We start from the raw sequence: 20,192 nt of genomic DNA on the forward strand, positions 1-20,192 counted from the left end.
ATAGCAGGGCCATGTGGTGAGGTAGCCCAGGGCTCCTGTCTATGCTGCCTCCCAGCTGTCTGCTCTGCTCTGCTCTGCTCTGGGAACACTTGGAGGAAACTAAGCACCTAACAAATGCAGTGTGCTGAGCTTAGCAGTTGCTTGTCTGGGTCTAGTGAGCAATTCTTTAGGAACTAGAAGTTATAGATATTCTTTGCTTTCTGTCTTTCCCATAAACTAGGTAAAACTATGAAATAGTCTAATAGAGATGGAGGAAATTATGGGTTGTTCTGATGCTGTTACAAACATAGATTAGAAAATGGAGATTGAGAGCATAAACCTTAGAGCTAGACTGCCTGGATTTAAATCCCATTTTTACCTCTTACTCTATGATTCTAGGTAAATTCCTCCTTAACCTTTCTTTACTTTCATTTCCATGTCTCTTTAACAGGAATAACAATAATGTGATCCATCTCATAGGGTTGTTGTGAGAATAACTGCAAACATTGATTTTAATGTGGGTTAGAAACCATACCTGCCACATAGGGCTCTGCAAGTCTTACCTGCCATCATCAATTTTAGTTTTATTGTATGGGATTGAATGTCCTCAAGTAGTGGTTTCCAAGCTATCAGGCATCAGAATCACCTGGAGAGCTGGTTAAACTACAGATTGCTGGACCTCACCCCCAGGGTTTCTGATTTAGTGGGTCTGGTATGAGGCCTGAGAATTTGCATATCTAACAAGTTAGGTATACTGTGGCTGGTCTGAGGACCCCTTTTGAGAACCACTGCCCTAGAGAATGGTGTGACATGAACAGGAAGAAATAAGTTGCCTTCTGCTTTTGTATTGGACAGAACACTTGAAGCGGCAGCAGGCCTCGTCCACCGCGTTGGGTGAGGACACAGCAAGTCCTCTGGGCATCACTGCAAACGGTAAGCCAACTACCCAGATCTTTCTCATCTGATTCATGCTGGGATGCTGTCCTTGGCAGCACAGTGGTACATTTGGGGGAGTGTAGACCTTGAGGTCAGGCATAACCACCTCGATTCTGACTCTGCTTTTGTATGGCCAACTGTTTCTGACTCCGCTTTTGTATGGCCAACTGTTTAATGTGTCTGAGCCTCAGTTATCCTCATCTATAAAATGGGGATGATAATTCCTACTTCATGATGTGCGTAATAGCTCCATACACAGTGCCTGGTACATTGTAAGATACTGAACAAATGTTAGTTCTTTTCCCTTCATAGGATTGCTGGCAGGATGGAACAAGATAGCATGTGTAAAATGCCTGGCATACATTAAAGGGTACTACCCTTCCCCACCCAAATATTTTCCCTGGGGCTCCAACCTAGAAATATCTAACAAGTGGGAACAGGGTGGTCCTCAAGTAAATCTGTGCAATTTGTTTTCAGGGCCACTTACTTCCTCTCTTATGTGCCCTTTCCTTCCTCTGCTTCCTTGTCTCTCTTGAGCCCTGGCACAAGCTGGGTTTCCTGTAGCTTTACCTGGCACTGAAGAGCTCCCAAGACCCCAGAAGCAGCTGCTGTGAATACAGGCACCCTGCAGACTGCCACCTGGCCCCTGCTTTCCTGGGAAGAGGGGACTAGTGCTTTGCAGGATACAGAGGCCACTGTTAACCCTAAGTTTTTTGCACTCCATTTTAAGGCAGTCTTTTTGAATTATTTTGTTGCTGTTCAAATAAAGTGAAGTTTTTCAACTGTTTTTAGATCAGAGTCATTTAGAAGAACAAGAAACTAACAGTACAAAAGAAGATAGTATACTTTGGACCCAACAAACTCAGTGTGTAGGAGAAGACACAGAGAGGTAACAGAAAAAGCTGGACTTTTGAAAGGTTTTAAAATACTGTATTAGTTTGTATTAGTGTTTTTCCTCTATTGACAAATAAGAAGAAGGGGGAAAATGGTCTTTTTCAATACTATCCTAATAGCCCCTATTCCTAAAAGGTTTAAAAACATTTTTTAAATTGTCGTAGAATACATATAACATAAAATTTTTAAGTTCACTAGTGTTAATTATATTCACACTGCTGTGCAACCAGTCTCCAGAACTTTTCCATCTTGCAAAACTGAAACTCTGTACCCATTAAAAAACTCCCCATGCCCCCCTCCCTTCAGTTCCTAGCAACCACCATTCTACTTTCTGTTTCTGTGAGTTTGACTACTTTTGATGACTTCATGTAAGTGAAATCATATAGTACTTGTCCTTTTGTAACTGAGCATAATGTTCTCAAGGTCTGTTCATGTCACCTGTGTCAGAATTTCCTTACTTTCTAAGGCTTAATTCCATTGTATGTGTATATCATATTTTGTTTATTCTTTCATTCGTTAGTGGAGACTGGGTTGCTTCCACCTTTTGACTGTTGTGAATAATGCTGTGAACATGGGTGTATGAATATCTCTTCAAGGCACCCTGCTTTCCATTCTTCTGGATCTATACCCTGAAGTGGTATTGCTGGATCATATGGTAAATCTATTTTTAATTTTTTTGAGGAAATACCAGACTGTCTCCCACAGCAGCTGCACTGTTTTACATTCCCACTAACAGTGTACAAGGGTTTCAGTTTCTTCACATTCTTGCCAATACTTATTTTCTGTGTGTGGGGGTTTTTTTGTGGCCATCCTAGTAGATATGAGGTGATATCTCATTGTGGTTTTGATTTGCATTTCCCTTATCATCACTAATGCTGAGTATCTTTTCATGTGTTCTATGTCCGTTTATGTATCTTCTTTGGAGAAATATTTAACTTCTTTGCCCATTTTTTAATAGGGCTGTTTGGTTTTTTCTTGTCAAGTTGTGTGGTTTGTTTAGGCAAACATGGGTTTTGGCTTTTTCAAGACATCTTAGTTAAAGGCATTGGAAAAGAAATTGTTAGATCTTTCTAGCCAAATAGGAGGAAGCGGGGGCAATCATCTGACAATTCAGTTTAAAACACAAGGTTGCCTCAGGAAGCCTGATTCTCGTCCTGATTCGGAGCTCTCCTTTGACCTGTGTTGGAAGGTAAACCACTGCAGCTCATCTCCTTTGCCTCCCGACTTCTCTTGCCTTGTCCTATCATTCAGGGCGAGGTGAGTAAGACACTCCTTGTACACAAAATTGAAGGAGGCCCCAGAAAACGCAGGAGTCAAGATAAGTGCTATTTTAATGTAATATTTTTAAAAATCAAAATTAATACAAAAGAATCCATGATGAACAGAATATCTGAATTTTAAAGAAACACAGGATCTGAATTTGTCTTTGGACCACTTGCTTCATCCTGTTACTGGTCCTGTGGATCCTTAAGGTAGCCCTGCAGAATTCTTTCAGCTGCAGTGATAGAAAACCCCACCATCATGCCTAAATGAGTTTGTCACACATGATGAGGCCCACAGGTTGGCAGGGCATCAAAGATGCCACCAGAGACAGGCTTTTTTGATCTTCCTGGTGTGCCACCTATAGCAACAGCATAGCATGTTGGCCTTTATTTTCAGGCTTGTCACCTCCTGGTTGTAAGATGACTACTGTCCACACACCAGGCAGAGAAAAGAGGGTGGGGCAAAGGACTATTCTAGCTGACTCTGCCGCTTTTCTCACTATATCTCATTGGGCAAATGGGATGCATGACCATCTTCAGTTACAAGGGAGACTGGAATTTGAGCCTTTAACTTTTTAGCTGCTGTAGAAGAAGGCAGCAAGGGAGAAGAGTGGTTTGAGTAGCTTTTAGATAGTGAATCTTGTTTTTGCCACACTCTTCAAGGGCAAAATTATTCTATATAAGAAAGGAAAAGAGAGACCTGTAAGGGAAGGTCTGGGAAGTGGAAGAGGAGACAAGAGCCTTGGGACCTGCGAGGAAGTGGGGAGAGGGTTTTGGGGGAGACAGAGAAGAAAAAGAGGCGGGGGGTGGGGTGGGGAGGACGATATAGTTCTTTAAGTTTTAGAAATCTTCTGACCATAATGTGTGGTGTAACTCCATTCCTTCCATCTCCAAAACATCTCCAGTAACATCTATGCCATTATTCAAGGCAAAAGAAGAGTAGCTCAGGAAGGCCGAGTTACATTTGATTATATAAAGTGCTTTGCACGTGGTCAAAATGTAGCTACTATTATTGTTGTCTCTTTCTTTCCCAAAAGGGCCGAGCAAGGAGAGATGCCCACAGATACTCCGTCATCTCAGTCCTTGGCACCAAGCCAGAGGGGAAGATATTGTTCAGATGGGTGGAACTCTGTGGGCCTTCTGAAAACACACACTGCATCCTTTAGTCTCAGAGGGTACAGTTCTAGCCTCAGGTGGAAACTGACTTAATGATCAAGAATTGAGATAGTCTAGCATTGGACTTCGGAAGGTAGGGATGTCATGGGTGCCGAAGATTTTTGTCAAGAGGATTTTGTGCACATTTATCGGATCTAGGTGACCTCTATAACTCTGCATACAATCTTAGCAAGCTCTCCATTTCTTATATGTATAGTGAAAGCACAAGTTTGAAGGTCCTTTCGCACTCTAAGGTGCTGTGCCTCCTTGTTAAGGGAGACGGGAAGTGACTGGTCTCAATTCTCTTCTTGCCCTTGGGCAGAGCTCACTCTTCTCTAGACGAGGACCTGGAAAGATGGCTGCTGCCACCTGAGGACATCTTGGAGCAACAGGATCTCCCCAAGGGCTCTGCAAGGTTATTATATTGTTCTCCATCCAGGGATTGTTTTCTTCTTTCTCTGGAAGGGGGACTAGATTTCAGTTTTTAAAAAACACCTTTTGGGAGAATGAATATCTGGTGATGGCATTACATTGCTGTGGATAAGCCAGCCCTGACTTCCGTCTGCCCGTCTTCCTCCAAACACCCATAGTACTCAAGATATTAACAGATTGATATCAGTATAGAGAGAGGCCTCTAAGATTGCTGTATCTTGGCCCTGTCACCTTCAACATGTTCATCAGTCATTTGAATTAAATAAAAAAAGGTATGCTTATCAAATTTTTAGATAACACAAGTCTAAAATGAATACTAATGTGATGGGTGATAGACTGTGGATTCAAAATGGTCTCAACAGGTGGAAATGTTAGATTTCCCTCAAAGATGAAGCAGAGCATTTGGATCCCAAAGTATGGAATGTGAGAGTTCTGACCTAACGGGGAATTTTTTATTGGAAGATCCTACTCATTGTAATTCCATTGAAGGCAGGAAATATGTATTACTTTTATTTATTTTTATTTTTTTGAGAGAGAGAGGAAGAGAGGGAGGAGTATGTGTGTTTCTTATTTTGATATGCCTGGCATTTCACATGCATCTTGAGATAATACGAATTCAAGACATTCTTTCTGAAGAAGGCATAGACAGCAACTCCATGAGGCCTCAGTTTGATGCAGTTGCTAAAAAAGTCAATGAAAAATAAAAATATAAAGGTCGGTGCAGCATGAATGATGAACAGCAGAAATGTATTGACCAGGTCAAGGTAATGACTCATGCTGCTGTGACACAGTATGGGGCTCCTTTCTGGGAGGCACATTTTAAAAGGGACATTTGCAAACAGAAGAGGATGGCCATTAAACAGTCAGAGGTCTGGAAAGGACCCATGTCATATGAGAACAGCTGAAGAAGCTGGGGAGGCTCGGCCTGAGAAGAGCAGATGGAGTGGAGAATTTGATAGCTGCCCTGACACCTGAAATATCGTAAAGTAAAGAGAGTCAGCTTACTGTCTTCTGCCCCAAAGGACAGAGCTAGTGACTAGAGACTGCAGAGTAAGGGATTTTTATTCAGTAAAGCATAAACTTTCTCATAGCCATAGCTCTCTGGCAGAGAAAACAGCTCCTCCCTCTCAAGCACAGGCTGGATGACTCTGGTCCGGGGCATTTGGACAGAGCAGAAGATAACCTGAAGGCCTCCTCCGGACAGACTCTAGAGCCTATGATTCTGTTAGTGATGAGAGGCTAGGATGAAAAAGTCCTTTTTACCCCCCCCAGGCTTTATTTTCTCTCTCATTTACATATTTGTTTTGAATATCCAGCAAGTGAAAACAGAAGAGAAATCTTTGAACAGTGCCAGTTTGGTTCAGCCAGCGTCTGTGGAGCTTTGGCCACAAGCCAAGTGCTGTGCTAGGGCCTAGAGATGCAGAGGGATAAGACGTCTCTGCCCTTAAGAGCTTATAGTTGAGTGGGAGAGAAAGTTTCTGCTTACTAGTTTGACAAAAGTTGTTAGATACTTTAGATATTTCATTTCAGAGAGATTCAGGAAAGGAAGATGTAATAAAGTGGTGGCTGTAAAAGAACACCAATGACAACATAAGTGAAATGCCTTCTTTTTCTTTGGGACAATATAACCTAGTGATTGAGAGCAGAGTCTGAGACAGACCACCTGGGTTGGATCCCAGCTCTTGGGGCTTACTAGGCATGTAATTTAACTTCTTTGTGTGTCAGTTTCCTCATCACTTAATGGGGATGGTAGTGGTAACTACCTTACATAGTTGTGATGAAAACTGAGTTAATATACATTATAGTACTTGAAGCGATGCCTGGCCCATAGGGAACACTCCATTCGTGCTAGCTATTATTATGTTTCCTTTGGAGCACAGTCCTCTTGCCCTGGCCATTGTGCATATGTTTTGATACCAAAAATCATTGTTATTGAAGGGAGACAAATACCAAGGATCGAGAAGTTGGTGAGAAGAAGAGAAGAGAGGAAGAAGGCATGAAGCCAGAGAAGACATCAGAGAGCTTTTTAGGGACTTCTAAAGAAGGTATGGATGGATGAATAATCCTTGATAGTGTAGCTTGGAGTCCTTGGGCTTTGATGGACATCAAAGTTATTTAGAAGTGTTCCCCAGATGCTGTACATAATCCTTGTACACATTTCCCCCATAGCGCAGCCAGGGATTTCTGTTAATTGCCAATCATGTCTTCATCACAAAACAGTAACAACATTGAATTTCATTTCTAAAGCAAGGCTTCGGCCAGTCTCATCATTCTTATCTCGCACATTGCCTAGAAAGATGTTTTGCTTCTAACTGTCTAGTGCCTTCAAAAGAGTTCTAAATTTAGCTCACACAGAGGCTGCAGAATCCAATAAGAAATCATAAATTGTAGAATTTAAATGGAGTCTGCAAGTAATGTGAAAGGTATAAATTAATCTTAATTTCAAAACAGTTTGGTAGAGCTTTAAGATTCATTTACAAATGACACCCTCCTGTTTTTAAATTCCTTCTACTCAGGAAGAGACATGAACTCTTTCAGGTCATCAGGAATCCCTCTCATCCTTCTCCGGCCCATTCTCATTCTTCTGCCTCTGCCCTGCTTTGTGCCCCAGGCCATTAACCCGGCATCTCCTGGGCTTCCTGAAGGCCAGCTGGCTTCCTGTTGGCCAGTGGGAGGCACCAGCATATCAGAGGGCACGAGAGCGGTTGGGGTATTACTTCCCCTGCCTGCCTAATTCAGCACGTTACCTCTGCCTATAAGAGGTATCCCTCCGTAAACACAGCCCATTCTTCCCAGGTCCAGCTCTCACTGGGTTCCAGTAACTGTCTTGTCCCTACTTCCACCCTCCAGTCCTTTCAGACTTAGTAGTAATAATGGCTTCCCACTGTTGCTAGTCATGGGATGCTTTGCCATCCTTTGTTTGCTGCCTCAATTCTGACTACACTTCTCTAAGTAAGAACTTCATCGAAGGGCCTGGGGTGGCATTCTGTTTCCTCCAGGACCCTGACTGGGAGAAAGCCCAGGTGTGTGAGCATTTGGCTAGTACTGAATTCACTGAGAATATAATGGAGGGGCTTTGTGAGTTAGCATCATAGATAGTGTCCATAGCTATGACAGGGAACTGCAGAATGTTAGAAGAGAAAACCCATGAACTGTTTTTAGAAAGATTCTAGGTAAAACAGTTCATCTTCAACTAGAGAGCAGTAATGTGACTTCTGAATACTGGTACCTTTTGACCTAGAAAGTAATCAGGTTGTTTTTCTTCCTCCTATATTTCATCAAGAGGAACTGAAATCTTGTTTTTGGAAGCGACGGAGTTGGACGGAACCTTCCAGGTAATGAGATATTAGATGTCCGTAGGTCAAAGTTCACTATTTCTAGACAACACAGGCAGACTTTATAAACATTTATCAGCATCTTGATAAACATTAATGACAGACTTGACTTCAAAGTTGCTCAGTTTTAAAAATGTTAATGTTTATACTTAATAAAACGTAAGATAAAGCAAACACTAACTTTGGTTAAGTAATCAGTAGTTAGAAAAGAACAGTTTTAGATGGAGGAACTACAGAAGGTGCTATCAGTTGCTTTGCAGTCATTTTGCATTTCCACGATACCTTAGTTGAGCCCATCTCCCTTGATTATAAAAATAAAAAAATATTATTAATCAATGTTACTCCAATAAATTTAATAAAAATTTTTTAAAAATCAGAATCCCTTTCCCTTGAATTCAGTTACATAAAAAGAGGCTGTTTTTGTGTCTTCTTTTTAAAAAAATTTTTAATATGTTCTATTGATTTTAAAGAGAGAGGAAGGGAGAAGGGTAGAGAGATAGAAACATTGATGAGAGGGACATCACATCAGTTGGCTGCGAGCCTGAAACCTGGGCATGTGCTCTGACCAGGAATCAAACCGGGACCTCTTGGTTCATAGGTAGATGCTCAACCACTGAGCCATGCCAGCTGGGCTCTTGTGTCTTTTAAAAGTGTACATGCTGCCCTGGCTGGTGTGGCTCAGTTGGTTGTCTTCCTGTGTACCAAAAGGTTGATGGTTTGATTCCCAGTCAGGGCATGTGCCTGGTTTGCAGGCTTGATCCCCAGTAGGGGGCGTGCAGGAGGCAGCCGAGTGATGTTTCTCTCTCTCCCTTTTTTCTCTCCCTTCCTCTCTCTCTAAAAATCAATAAAAACATATATTTTTTTAAAAATGTACATGCCAACTCAAAACTCCCTTTTTTGTTTTTTAAAAAACATGCATACAGGATAATCGTGCTGGATCAGAGTGACTTGTCAGACTAACTGGAACTGGATCATAGATGGACTCCTGGCCTGAGTTTGAATATCCTGCTTGTGAGCTCCCTTCTTCCTAGTCTCCTTCAGTCACCATCAGGGTAATGGTTCCGTAACTCACACTTTGTTCAGCTGCCGTAATAGACAGAAAGATTTGGCCCTGCCTGTTTATAGCATATGTAACCATTTGTTTTTGTTTCTGTTTTTCGGAGCTGTATTTTAAGCTTTTATTTCAGCACAGTGGTTGTAATAATTTGTTTTCAGTTAGATTTCTGAAAAGTGAAAGGTAGTATTTTTGATCATAAAAATTTCTCATTGTGCCCAGAATAGCTTTGGTTTTGTTGACACAGATTTTTGAAAACTTTTACTTCTGTTATATAATAAAATGTTTACTTTTAATACCAGTTGACTTTCAGTTGTGTAAGATGTGTTTATTTTAGTTATTGGGAGAGAAACCACCACCCAGAGAGGCTTCAATTTCTGTTATGGGCTAATAGAAGATATATCATGATAAATGATGAGTTAGGATATTGTAGCATTATTTATTAGTATTCATAAAGGCTACAAATCCTACACAAAAGGTTTGTAACCTTTTGCCTACAGGTCTGGCAGAGTAGACTCTTCTATCTGGCCAGTGACTATGTAATAGTGGCAAATGTTAACCATAATAATATCGGTAGTTAGTGTTTATCGGTTATGGAGCATGTATTTGTGCCGGGTAGTTTATATAAATGAATCCTTTTCCTGCACGTGGCAGTCCCCCTGTGTTTCTTTAGTATGCTCCTTCGCCCATTCTCAGCAGCTCTTATTTCAAACTTCCATCCTTCACTTCCCATTAACATTCAACAGATGACTTCACCTCCAATCTCACAAAGAAAACAGAAGCCATCAGATAGGAACTAACTCAGCTTCCCACGACCAAAACTACTAACATGACTTCATTTCCTCAGGGAATCTTCCTGAAGTCCCTGAACCTCAGACTAGGTTAGGGCCTTCTGTAAGATTTCTCCCATAGTACCTGCCTGCTCTGCCCCTACGTCACACATAGACCTTATTTTTATGTCATAGCACACATGTGGCACACTTATAAACCACTAGAATATTCCACCCCCATGCATCCCCATACAACTGTAAGCTCTGTGAGACCAGGGATCATGTCTGGATTGTTCACTGAGGTATCTCTAGGTCCTGGCACAGAACTTACGCACATTAGGTGCTCAGCAAATATTTAACTGAGCAATTATTTTTAATCCTCCAACAACACTAAAAGTTGTATTATTATTATCCCTATTTACAAAAGAGGAAACTGGCCCAAAGATGGTTCCATAACCTGCCCAAGATCAAACTGGAACAAACATATTTATATCCTTACAACAAAACACAGTAGCTTTCCCTGAGACTGTAGCTCAAGAGTACCCTGAGCAAAGTTTAAGGATTGTAGAAATGAACCAAAAGCTAATTTCAGGTTAAAACTGATGATGTATCCTCTATGAATCTAGTTCCCATCCTCACATCTATTCTGTGGGTGTGGTGCCAAGTTTTTGGAGTATACTGAGTTGTTCACTTTTTGTCAATATGGGGAAGCAGAGACTATGTGAAGAGGTCTAAACACAATAGTAGATGATTAATCAATGTTGGCTCATTATTGAATGAAATTACTGCCCCGTCCTTGGAAAACAGGATAATATTTCAGTTGTTGTTTTCCAGATATATTCCTTTGGCCTTTTTCTGAATAATGGTAATGCTGTATATGTTGCTTAGAAATAAGTTGATCCTCTGGGAATTATATAAGTCCACTCTCCCACTGAGTAAATTAGCAGCAGACAGGAAAAAGTAAAATTATCTCTGTTTTCAGATTATATGAGCTTATATGTAGAAAACCCTAAATATTCCATACAAACAACTGTTAGAATAAAGGACTTCAGCAAAGTAGCAGGACACCAAGGCAACACACAAAAATCGGTTGCATTTTCATGAACAATGAATAATCTGAAAGGGAAATTACAAAAACAACATTTACAAAGCATCAAAAATAATAAAATACTTATTAATTTAACCAAGGAGGTGAAACACTTATACTATGAAAACTAAAAAACATTGCTGGAAGAAATTAAAGAAAATGTAAATAAATGAAAACACATCCCATTTTTATGTAATGGAAGACTTAATATTTTTAAAATGTCAATACTCCCGAAAGCTATCTACAAATTCAGTGCAATTTCTATCAAAATCCCAATCCTAAAATTCATATGAAAGTTTAGTGGACCCTGAATAGCCATAATAATCTTGCAAAAGATCAAAAAAACTGGAGGACTCACACTTCCTGGTTTGAAAGCTTACAAAGCTACAGTAATCAAAACTATTGGCATAAATACAGAACTATAGATCAACAGAATAGAATAGAGAATCCAGAAATAAACCCTTTCATATATGGCCAAATGATTTTTGACAAGGGTACCAAGATCACGGGGAAAGGATAGTCTTTTAAACAACTGGTGCTGGGAAAACTGGATATCCACATGCAAAATAATGAAATTGGGCCCTTACATAACACCATGTACAAAAATTAACTCAAAATGGAACAAGGACCTACACATAAGACCAAAAACAATAACACTCTTAGAGAAAACATAGGATGAAAACTTCGTGGCACTGGATTTGGCAGTGATTTCTTGGATATGTCACCAAAGGTACAGGCAACAAAAGCAAAAATAAGACATGTTGGACTTCAGGAAAATTTACAATTTCACTATCCACAGAGTAAAAAGGCAACCCATAGAATGGGAGAAAATATTTGCAAATCGTATGTCTGATGAGGGATTAATATCCAGAAGATATAGAGAACTCCTGAAACTCAACAAATAACACATTACAGGCTCGTGGTTAAAGGTTCTGTATCAGTAAACCATCATACAAAGCTCTGTTCAAGTCAGCCAGTCTCAATTTTATGATGACAAGATAACAAATGACTACAAATCACTAAAAAGCATCTTTACTTCAACCTGGTTCACCCTTAATGTTTTCAAAATACCTGACTTGTACATGTCCTCCCACTTTTATCCTTTTCTACATAAAAAAAAGACACAATGACTAGCTGCATGTTTTATATTCTAAAGACTTGTATCAGTAGCTCAGTTTCTCAATCTATTGAGATCCCCGCTACTTAAAATCATGTGGTTTCACACCCTAGCCAGTTTGGCTCAGTGGTTAGCTCATCGGCCTGTGGACTGAAGGGTCCTGGGTTTAATTCCCCCCAGGGGCACGTACCTCAGTTGCAGGCTTGATCCCCAGCCCCGATTGGGGCATGTACAGGAGGCAACCAATCAATGTGTCTCTTTCACATTGATATTTCTCTCTCCCTCTCTCCCTTCCACTTTCTCTGAAAAGCAATGGAAAAAATATTCTCGGATGTGGATTAAAAAACAAAACCCATGTGGTTTCAGTTTCAACTTTGTCTCTTATCAAGTTTGAATTTAAAGATCCAGAAACGATGAATCTGACCATGCTGTGTAACTGATGACCTTTAGAGTCAGTAGGGAAATAAATGTTGGATATGGTAGAGTCTGTGTCTGAAAGAGAGAGAGACAGAGACAGAGACACACAGAGAAGCATGTGAAAGGGAGAGGAAGATGACAGTGTCTCGCTTATCCAAAATGGTCATCCAAGTTGGAAAGTCACCCTTCAAATAAAGAAAGAGCCAGAGTCCAGTTGATTAGAATAGCTGAGACAAGAGAATGGTGAGAAAAGACACTAACATTTATTCTGTGACACCCACCTTTTGGACAGTGGTTTCCAGATGATGAAACTACAGCTCAGGCAAGCCAAATAACTTGTCTGAGGTGCACAAGTAGTCACTTATGACCGAAACCAATGACTGCAGATTCCTTCTGCAATCCTAGCCTTACTCCTGAGCCAAGCATGTGAGAATTTATGATGCTGCATTTTTACCCCAGGGTCAACCAAACCACCCGCAAAACCTGGAAAAGGTTGGACTGTATTTTTTGACTTGTATACAGTGCAGTTCCAAACCAAATTGGGACAGATTTGGACCTTGCACCTAATTAAGACAGGGGCTAACACAGTGTGATTGATTCGAATAGCCTTGCCTTAGGAGGATATTCAGGCTGATTCCTTTTCTGGATGAGTCTCTGGGAATTCCTGGAATCTGAGGAGAGTAAGAGGAGGGTATGGAGCCTTTCCTAAACACCAGGAAATCCTGGTTTTGCTGAGAACTTAGCCAAAGCCTTGCTGGTGTCAACTCCAAAGACAAGTCCAGTTTCCTTGCAGTTACTGCTTGAAATTCTCTGAAGAATTGTGGCTATATGCCAGGATGTTTAAGAGGAAGCTCCTTCCTTTATGACATCACCAGGCAGGTAGCTAAGGGGGCTGACTACTTGAGACACTCTTAGAACAACAGCCACTTTTGTGGGAGTGCAAGAACAGCTTTTAAAACTGAGGGTAAATATTCAGGCTTCATTAGGACCCTGAATACAAGCCAGCCGGTAAAATATGGGTTCTACCCAGAAGGGCACCATCTATCAAATGGTCAAGACAAATAAAACTGGGTCCAAGGTAACAGTTTCAGCACATAAAGGGGCTGAAATTACTACCACAAACCCTCAGCAGGGACAAGCGTCCGTTGCTGCCTCAACCCATCGAAGTGCTGCAATCTCCGTGAGCCCTCCGACCCATCGAAGATCAGAACCTGCGCATTCCATCATTCCCAATATATCACCAAACTATCCTGGCACTAGCTACCCCCAGTCAGGACCCAGCTCCTCTGGAGCACCCATCCCCAGAGGAACCGATCGCCGATCAAAATCAGAAGCATACCGCCATTCCTCTCTTCAGCGAAAGCTCCAGCAAGCTCAGACACCACCTTCCTATGCTGTTCAGATGAAGCAGAATAGTCCCACCAGAGAGGAATCACCACGAAGAAGGGGTGAGAGCAAGTCAGGGCGTGACAGTAATCGTTACTCATTAATCCCAGATGCCAAACCCCCTCCTCGGTTGAGTTTTTTAGACCAGAAGGACAATAAACAAACCTTACAAGAAGAAGACCCACCCTCCAAGGTCCAGTACCCACAAGGGGTCAGAGTTCCCCGTAGGACTTTGGTTTGCCCAAAGGATGAAGCAGTCCAAACTGAGCCCATTCGAAAGAGTATGACTGCTGCTGAGATCAAATCTCAAAGGAGAGCCTCTAGCCCAGAACAGGTCAGCAGCCGCCTCTATGCAGCCCAGAGAAGGATCCCTGGCCAAGAGTCTGAATTGGGTCATCGCAGCGCAATTTATACAGAACCCAAGGCCTTGCATAGGAACAAGAACTTGGAATCATCTCTCAGACTCTCTGTCCTTAAAGATGTGGGCGGTGGACACCGAGTTTCTATGCGTATAGAGCCTGAATCAACCCACAAGCATTCTGCCTACACCGAAACCAGGCCCTCCCCAAAAGCCTTCATGTCATCAGAAGTAGAGGCCAACATGAAGTCCCCAGCGCTAAGAGACAGCGAGACCCACCGCAGAGTCACCATCTCCTCAGGAGTACAGGAAGTACAGTCATCTTACCGTGTGACACCTCGAGCAGTATCTGAGAGTGCCCAAAGACCTTCCATGTATACCTCTCCCGAGCCTGTCTATAAGCAGCGAACCCAAGGACCCTCAGAAAGTATCTGCATGCCCCCAGGACCCTCCCCAAATCCCTCTGCTCATGCAAAAGTGGAACTGACTCCTCGGCCCTTACCCCCTCGGTCCTTACCTAGGTATGGACCTGACTGCTCATGGTGGACCTTACTCAATCGTGATGTTGAAATGCCTCAAAGCCGGCCAACAACACCTGATTTCGAGCCTAAATACCCCTCTCCTGTAGACTATTCATTGTCCTTTTTTGAAATGGACTCAAGCCCTTTCTGTGAGGACCTGGTGTTCCAGAGAGAGAAGGCAAGTCCTTCACCACCACCAGCACGAGCAACACCACCACCACATCTACAATTACCAAAGGAGCCTCCAAGCTGGGCACCATTGAGGGAAGTGCCACAGACTCCCAAGCACACTTCCAAACAACCCACTCAAAGGTTTAGTGCTTTCTTCTTGGGTATGTGAAGAAGCAGACTGCCCAGGTACAACCCTGATTTAGTGAGGTGGGACATGGGCAGGGAAGGCCGCCTCTTCGTTCTGGGCCTCTGAGCTGCTCTCCTGCCAGTGCCAAAGCTAGACCTATCCTTGAGCCCATTGCTCCATTCCTTCCCTGCCAGCTTATCTGAGCTCCAGGCTAATGACATTGCCAATGATGCTTGGGTAGGTGTCAGGCATTGACTCTCCAGGCAGTGCTTAACCTTTCAATGGAAGGTAGTAGAGAGTGGTTTGCAGGGTGGGGAAGCTGCTTCCCGAGAGTGCACATGAAGAACAGCTGGGGTGAGGGCCGGTAAGGGCCAGTAAGGAGAAGACGGTCCTCAGGTAAATATTCTGGAAACAAAGTGGAGGAGGTGGGGCATAGATGAACTGGGACTTAAGACTTCCAAGAGGGGAAAGGCATTAACAGTGGCACAGAGGGTGGGAGAAAGGGAGAGGACGAGTAGAAAATGTGACATTTTGTCCTAGACTGGAGGACCTTCTTGGAGAGCATCAAAGGCTGAGGGCATCTTTGGGTGGAGAAATGTGGAGCTAGAAAGGGAGATGTTAAAGAGTGGGGGGAAGGAAGTATGCATCCCACAGAGAGAAAAAAAAGCACAAATCTCTGTTACTTTCAGATGTCTCTGAGGAAATGTACAATCGTGTCATCTGGTGGCTAAAAGGTCTGTGCTTTTCCTTCCCGTGGGTCCCTGGTGGGGGTTTGGGAGGCAGGAGGACAGGTGGGAGGGTAGCCTTGATGTACGTACAGAGCTAGGTCTACCAGGCCGTGATGCATGCTGGGGTTTTGACTTAAAAAAGCAGAGGGACTTCTTGTCTTGCCTAAAATTCCATCATTAGGTATTCCTTTGGGACTAGGAACCCTTTTCAAGAGTCTCCCTATAATGGGAAGTAGGCCCTTGTGGAATGAAGAACAATTTAGGCCCATGACCTTTCAGCTTAGCTGATCTTACCTATCCTTTGATAAACGAACAAACAAACCCCACCAAGACAAATTACCTGCTTCACCGTCTAACTCAGGGCTGACCCCACAGTCATGCAGGTTGAGGGGTCTCCTCATGTCTCTCTGGTTCCTCAGAACCCTCTTCACACCTCTATTCCAGGGCCTGGGAGGTCCTTATTGGCTGCTGCCCAGCAAGATCTCCAGGGATGTCTGGGCCTCCACCTTGAGGCATCAGTGGGTTCTGCAGCCAACTTTAAAGTCCTTAAGAGAAGTGTCTTCAGGGCCTGTGACCCTCCCTGACTCCCCTTGTATCTTGACTTCTCTAGTGGGAAGGAAAGTAAGGACCAATCATACGTGAATCTTAGTGGCAAGGAGTCCCTGCTTCATGTGTTGTAGTCCAAAATATGCTTCAGTCCCATGAGCATGAGGGAGGCCAGGGCTCTGGATGAAAAAGTTCCTGGGGAAGAGAGAGCCCTGGGAATGCAATCTGATCCCAGCCAGGATGAGCCCTCAGCAGAGAAGGGCAGCCCTGCCCCGCAAAGGGAGCAAATCTCCATAAATTAGAGGTTTAGTAGAGTATGGATTCTGGAGTTATATTATTGGGTTTGAGCCCTGTGTCCACTATTTTCTAACTAGGACATTGGGTAAGTAGTTTACCTCTCTAATCATTAGTTTTCTCTATCTGTTAATGGGAACAATGGCTTCTTTTAGGGTTCCTGTGAGGACTGACCAAGCTATGACATGTAGAACAGTTAGCATGGTATGGTGCCTGGCACGGTGAATGCCAGCTGTTGTTAGGTAGGCCACTTGCACTAGGATGGGATTTGGGCCAGGTTATGCCTAAGTCCACTGCACATCATTAGTAAAATTCTCTTTTTCCCCTTCCGTTGGCACTCTCTGATTTCCATGTGCTGCCCACTGGGAACGCCTGGCCTCTACTTCTCCCTATGACAGATGAGGAGGTAAGAATACCCTGGGAATTGCTTCTGGTCTTCCCATGCTCCCCTGTATCCAAGTCTGTGTCTTGCTCTCTGATGGAAGCAGGTGTGGAGGGAAACAGAGCTGCTCCGTTGTTGGGCAGGCTCTTCATTGTACAAGGGCACCTGGCAGAGCAGGCAAGCGGGGGCTGAAATCTAGCCTGTGTTCCACGTGCCAAGCTGTGCTCCTCCGCGGCTGCATCTCCCCAGAGGGGAATTTGCAGCCCTGGAGAGAAAGAGTGGAGACCTTTTGGCAAATGATGAATCCTGCCAAGTGCTCTGTGGGAAGGCTGTCTGGGAAGCCATAGATTGATCCCCATTGGCTCTCCCCTCTCCAGCCTAGGGCACTCCAGAAAGGGGACACTTTTCTGGGTTATACACTGTTTGAGTCCTCACCTCAGAAAGCCACAAGGTGAACTCTGCTCTCAGCAGCCCCATGTCCTGAATTTGGCAGTGTCCTGATTTCATAGCGCATTGTTCCTCTAAGTACTCTAGTTCTTGGCCTGTGTTTGATAAGATAGTCCAAGCTCTTCCTGCTTCCATTCTGTCTCATGCCATCTCTCTTTCTTTCCCAAAGCCTAGTATGGCCTCTAATGGGTCTCATCCATGGGTTAGCCCAGGATGGACAGTTGACTACAGATGAAAAACAAGTGGGGGGAGGGGCAGGACAGCCTGAGCTCAGATAACAGAACAGCTGCCAAGGAGGTGCCAGAAATGCGGCTGCCACCCCCTGCCATGGCTTCTTATCCAGCCCTGTTCCTGGAGCTCAGCTGTGGGAGGGAGCAGCTACTTTTAGAGATTATCTCAGTGCGAAACAGTAAATCTTTCTCTTCCTCCCTTTCTCTCTCCCTTCCTTCCTCCTTCCTTCCCTTCCTCCCACAAACAGTTTTTATTCAGATGCCTGGCACTCTGCTAGGCATTACTGGGGAAAGCATTGAAGCCTCATAGCATACGCTTCTTTGGCCTTGAGAAACTTACCATCTGGACGAGGAGATAAGACATGGACAGGAAACAATATAAAATAGTGTTCAGATGTCCAAATAAATGCAACAGACTTAATAGGTGCTCTTGGAAGGTCTTAGGAGAGAGGGAGTGAGCTGGGAATTTAATGGGGTCAGGTTACCTACCCACTCCTTCCCAAAGCCAGGGGGGTATCTTAACAGCTAGCATCTCGCTCACCCCTGGATGCAAATCTATACCTTTGGGAAGGGGTATTTCCCCTATTTCAGGATATGATGTTTTTGACTGAGCAAGTTCCTCCCTATTCTGCCCCATCTTGTTTTAGTTTAGGAAGTCAAATGCCTTGGCAGCAGGACAGCTCCTTCCCAAAATAGCTCTTATCCTGTCTGGATAATTGCAGCTCTCCAGCCCTGTGCAGTAGCAGAGCTGCTCCCCCAGAAGCTGGGAAGAGAAGACTCGTAGGCAGCTGGGCCTGCCGGTCTTCCTGGCTCTCTGGAAGTGGAGTAGTTTGAAGGTGGGTCAGGTACTATCCTCACAAAGTGAGAGAGCTAGGCCTTCCCCAGCCTGTCCCCCAGGCTGCAGGGCCACAGGCAATCCCAGGATGGAGACACTGTGATGCTGGTGTCCAAGGCCTCTGGTTTCTCTGATCTGGGAATAGTTGACTATAGAGTCTGTTCCAGATTCCATTCCTGGCCAGGAATTGTCTGGTGGCCCAGCCATGGCGTCTGGCTCGTGGATAGCAGCATGTTTATTGTTGAGCTTTGCAGGCCCTTCTGGGTCCGCAGCTGGGGATGGAACACGATTCAGCCCGTCTCTCTGTGTCAGTCTCCTCCCAAGGTCCTCAAGGCTCTTGTGTCTAAGGGGTAGGGTGGACAGATGCTTCTCATCCTTGGATTGGGACATTAGGGGCTGGAATCTTCGCAGAGGAGGTTATGCTGGACTGAGGGACACATTCCTGATGGTTTTTTTGTTTGTTTGTTGTTTTTTATATCAGAACTAGCCAAAGCTCAACAGGAAGGTCTGAGGGGTGCCGTATGGGGTCAGCAGGAGCTGTCTTCTCACACAGCCCTGAGGGATTCTGTGGAATAAAATAGCTCTTCATGGGAGGGGCTGTAACACCCATGATGGGATGGAGCTGCCTTGGCCCCAAGATCTTGTGTCCTCAAGCCACCCAACCTACTTACCCTTAGATGTGACTTCTCAGGCTGTCAGTGGACAAGGTGGTTTACTCTCTGCTATATCTATCAATTATGCAAGAAACCAACTCTGGAAAGCAGGCCAGGAACTAGACGAGGTCGTCTCGGTGATACCTAAGGCAGACTTCAGTGTCTTTAGGGTAACATGTCATTTGGTGCCTGGGACATGATACAGCCAGCCTCCTGTTGGCTCCTGAGCCATGGGGATGATTTGCTCGTGTAGACTTCCTAGAAAAACTCCAGAGCCTAGGAGGAAGCAGAGAGGCTCTGCATTCATGGGATGTTAACAGAATCCTAGGATTTGGGCTGTCAGAAAGGAGCCCTGGACCCATCTCTCCCACTCCTCTCATTTTTTCTTTGTACAGAGGCTCGTAGTTGAGACGAAAGGGAATTGTTGAGAGAATGAAGCAGAGATGCTGAAAATGGGACAGGGCACCTCAGGAGGCTTTTCATAGCAGCTTGACCCTCACTGCACAGCTTCTTTTCCTGTCAGATGGAACCTTTTTCAAGTCCAGAGCAGGATGGGAGGCTGGTGATCTCTGGCCTAGTCTTGCTATTTTGGGGACAAGCTAAGTTGAACAACTCATCAGGGTTTGCCCAGGACTTTCCTGGTTCTAGCATGGAAAGTGCTGCATCCTGAGAATTTCCTTAGCCCTGGGCAAACCAGGGCAACTGGTCATCCCAGGACAGGCTGGGATGCGGCATGCCTCAGCAAGAGCATCTGGAAGCACAGTATCCCTCTGCCCTACCTTCACCTGAGACCTAGGCAGATTGCTCCCTCTGCCTATAAACTGGGAGCAGGAAAATGCTATGCCTCCTCCTCAATCTTGATGGCAGAACTGAGGCAAGAATCCTTCCGTTTTCTGTTCTGCCCAGAATGGTCCCCATAGGGAAGAATCTGCCACATCCATTTTGGGCTTGCTGGTGTATTTCCAGAAGCTACTAGGTTCTCTGCCTGGAATCCATCTCCAACACTATGTCTTTCTGTCAGAATAGCCTCGTGATGTTTGAAATGGTGGGTTTTTTCTTTTCCAAGTAAGAGGAAA

At 44.0% G+C, this 20,192-nt stretch overlaps 2 protein-coding genes across 2 annotated transcripts in view; both read left to right on the forward strand.

The window, feature by feature from the left end:
- The window catches only part of TEX14 (testis expressed 14, intercellular bridge forming factor), a 71,437-nt gene extending 62,085 nt beyond the window's left edge, over nucleotides 1-9,352 (forward strand). Inside the window, exons 28-33 of the mRNA XM_081161814.1 lie at nucleotides 835-912; nucleotides 1,708-1,804; nucleotides 4,549-4,641; nucleotides 6,597-6,703; nucleotides 7,942-7,993; nucleotides 8,917-9,352. Of these exons, the coding sequence (XP_081017940.1) occupies nucleotides 835-912; nucleotides 1,708-1,804; nucleotides 4,549-4,641; nucleotides 6,597-6,703; nucleotides 7,942-7,993; nucleotides 8,917-8,953 (464 nt within the window). The 3' untranslated portion in view covers nucleotides 8,954-9,352. The remainder of the gene's footprint in view (nucleotides 1-834; nucleotides 913-1,707; nucleotides 1,805-4,548; nucleotides 4,642-6,596; nucleotides 6,704-7,941; nucleotides 7,994-8,916) is intronic.
- A 4,134-nt stretch (nucleotides 9,353-13,486) lies between these two features.
- LOC308568783 (uncharacterized protein) lies at nucleotides 13,487-16,409 on the forward strand (the record flags this gene model as incomplete). Its single annotated transcript, XM_081161998.1, has 3 exons — nucleotides 13,487-15,035; nucleotides 15,691-15,754; nucleotides 16,340-16,409. 3 exons carry the CDS (start codon nucleotides 13,487-13,489, stop codon nucleotides 16,407-16,409), a joined length of 1,683 nt encoding a protein of 560 aa, XP_081018124.1.
- Nucleotides 16,410-20,192: the final 3,783 nt, after the last annotated feature.

Source organism: Miniopterus schreibersii, assembly GCF_964146895.1.
Source record: "Miniopterus schreibersii genome assembly, chromosome: 16".
NCBI classification, from domain to species: domain Eukaryota; kingdom Metazoa; phylum Chordata; class Mammalia; order Chiroptera; family Miniopteridae; genus Miniopterus; species Miniopterus schreibersii.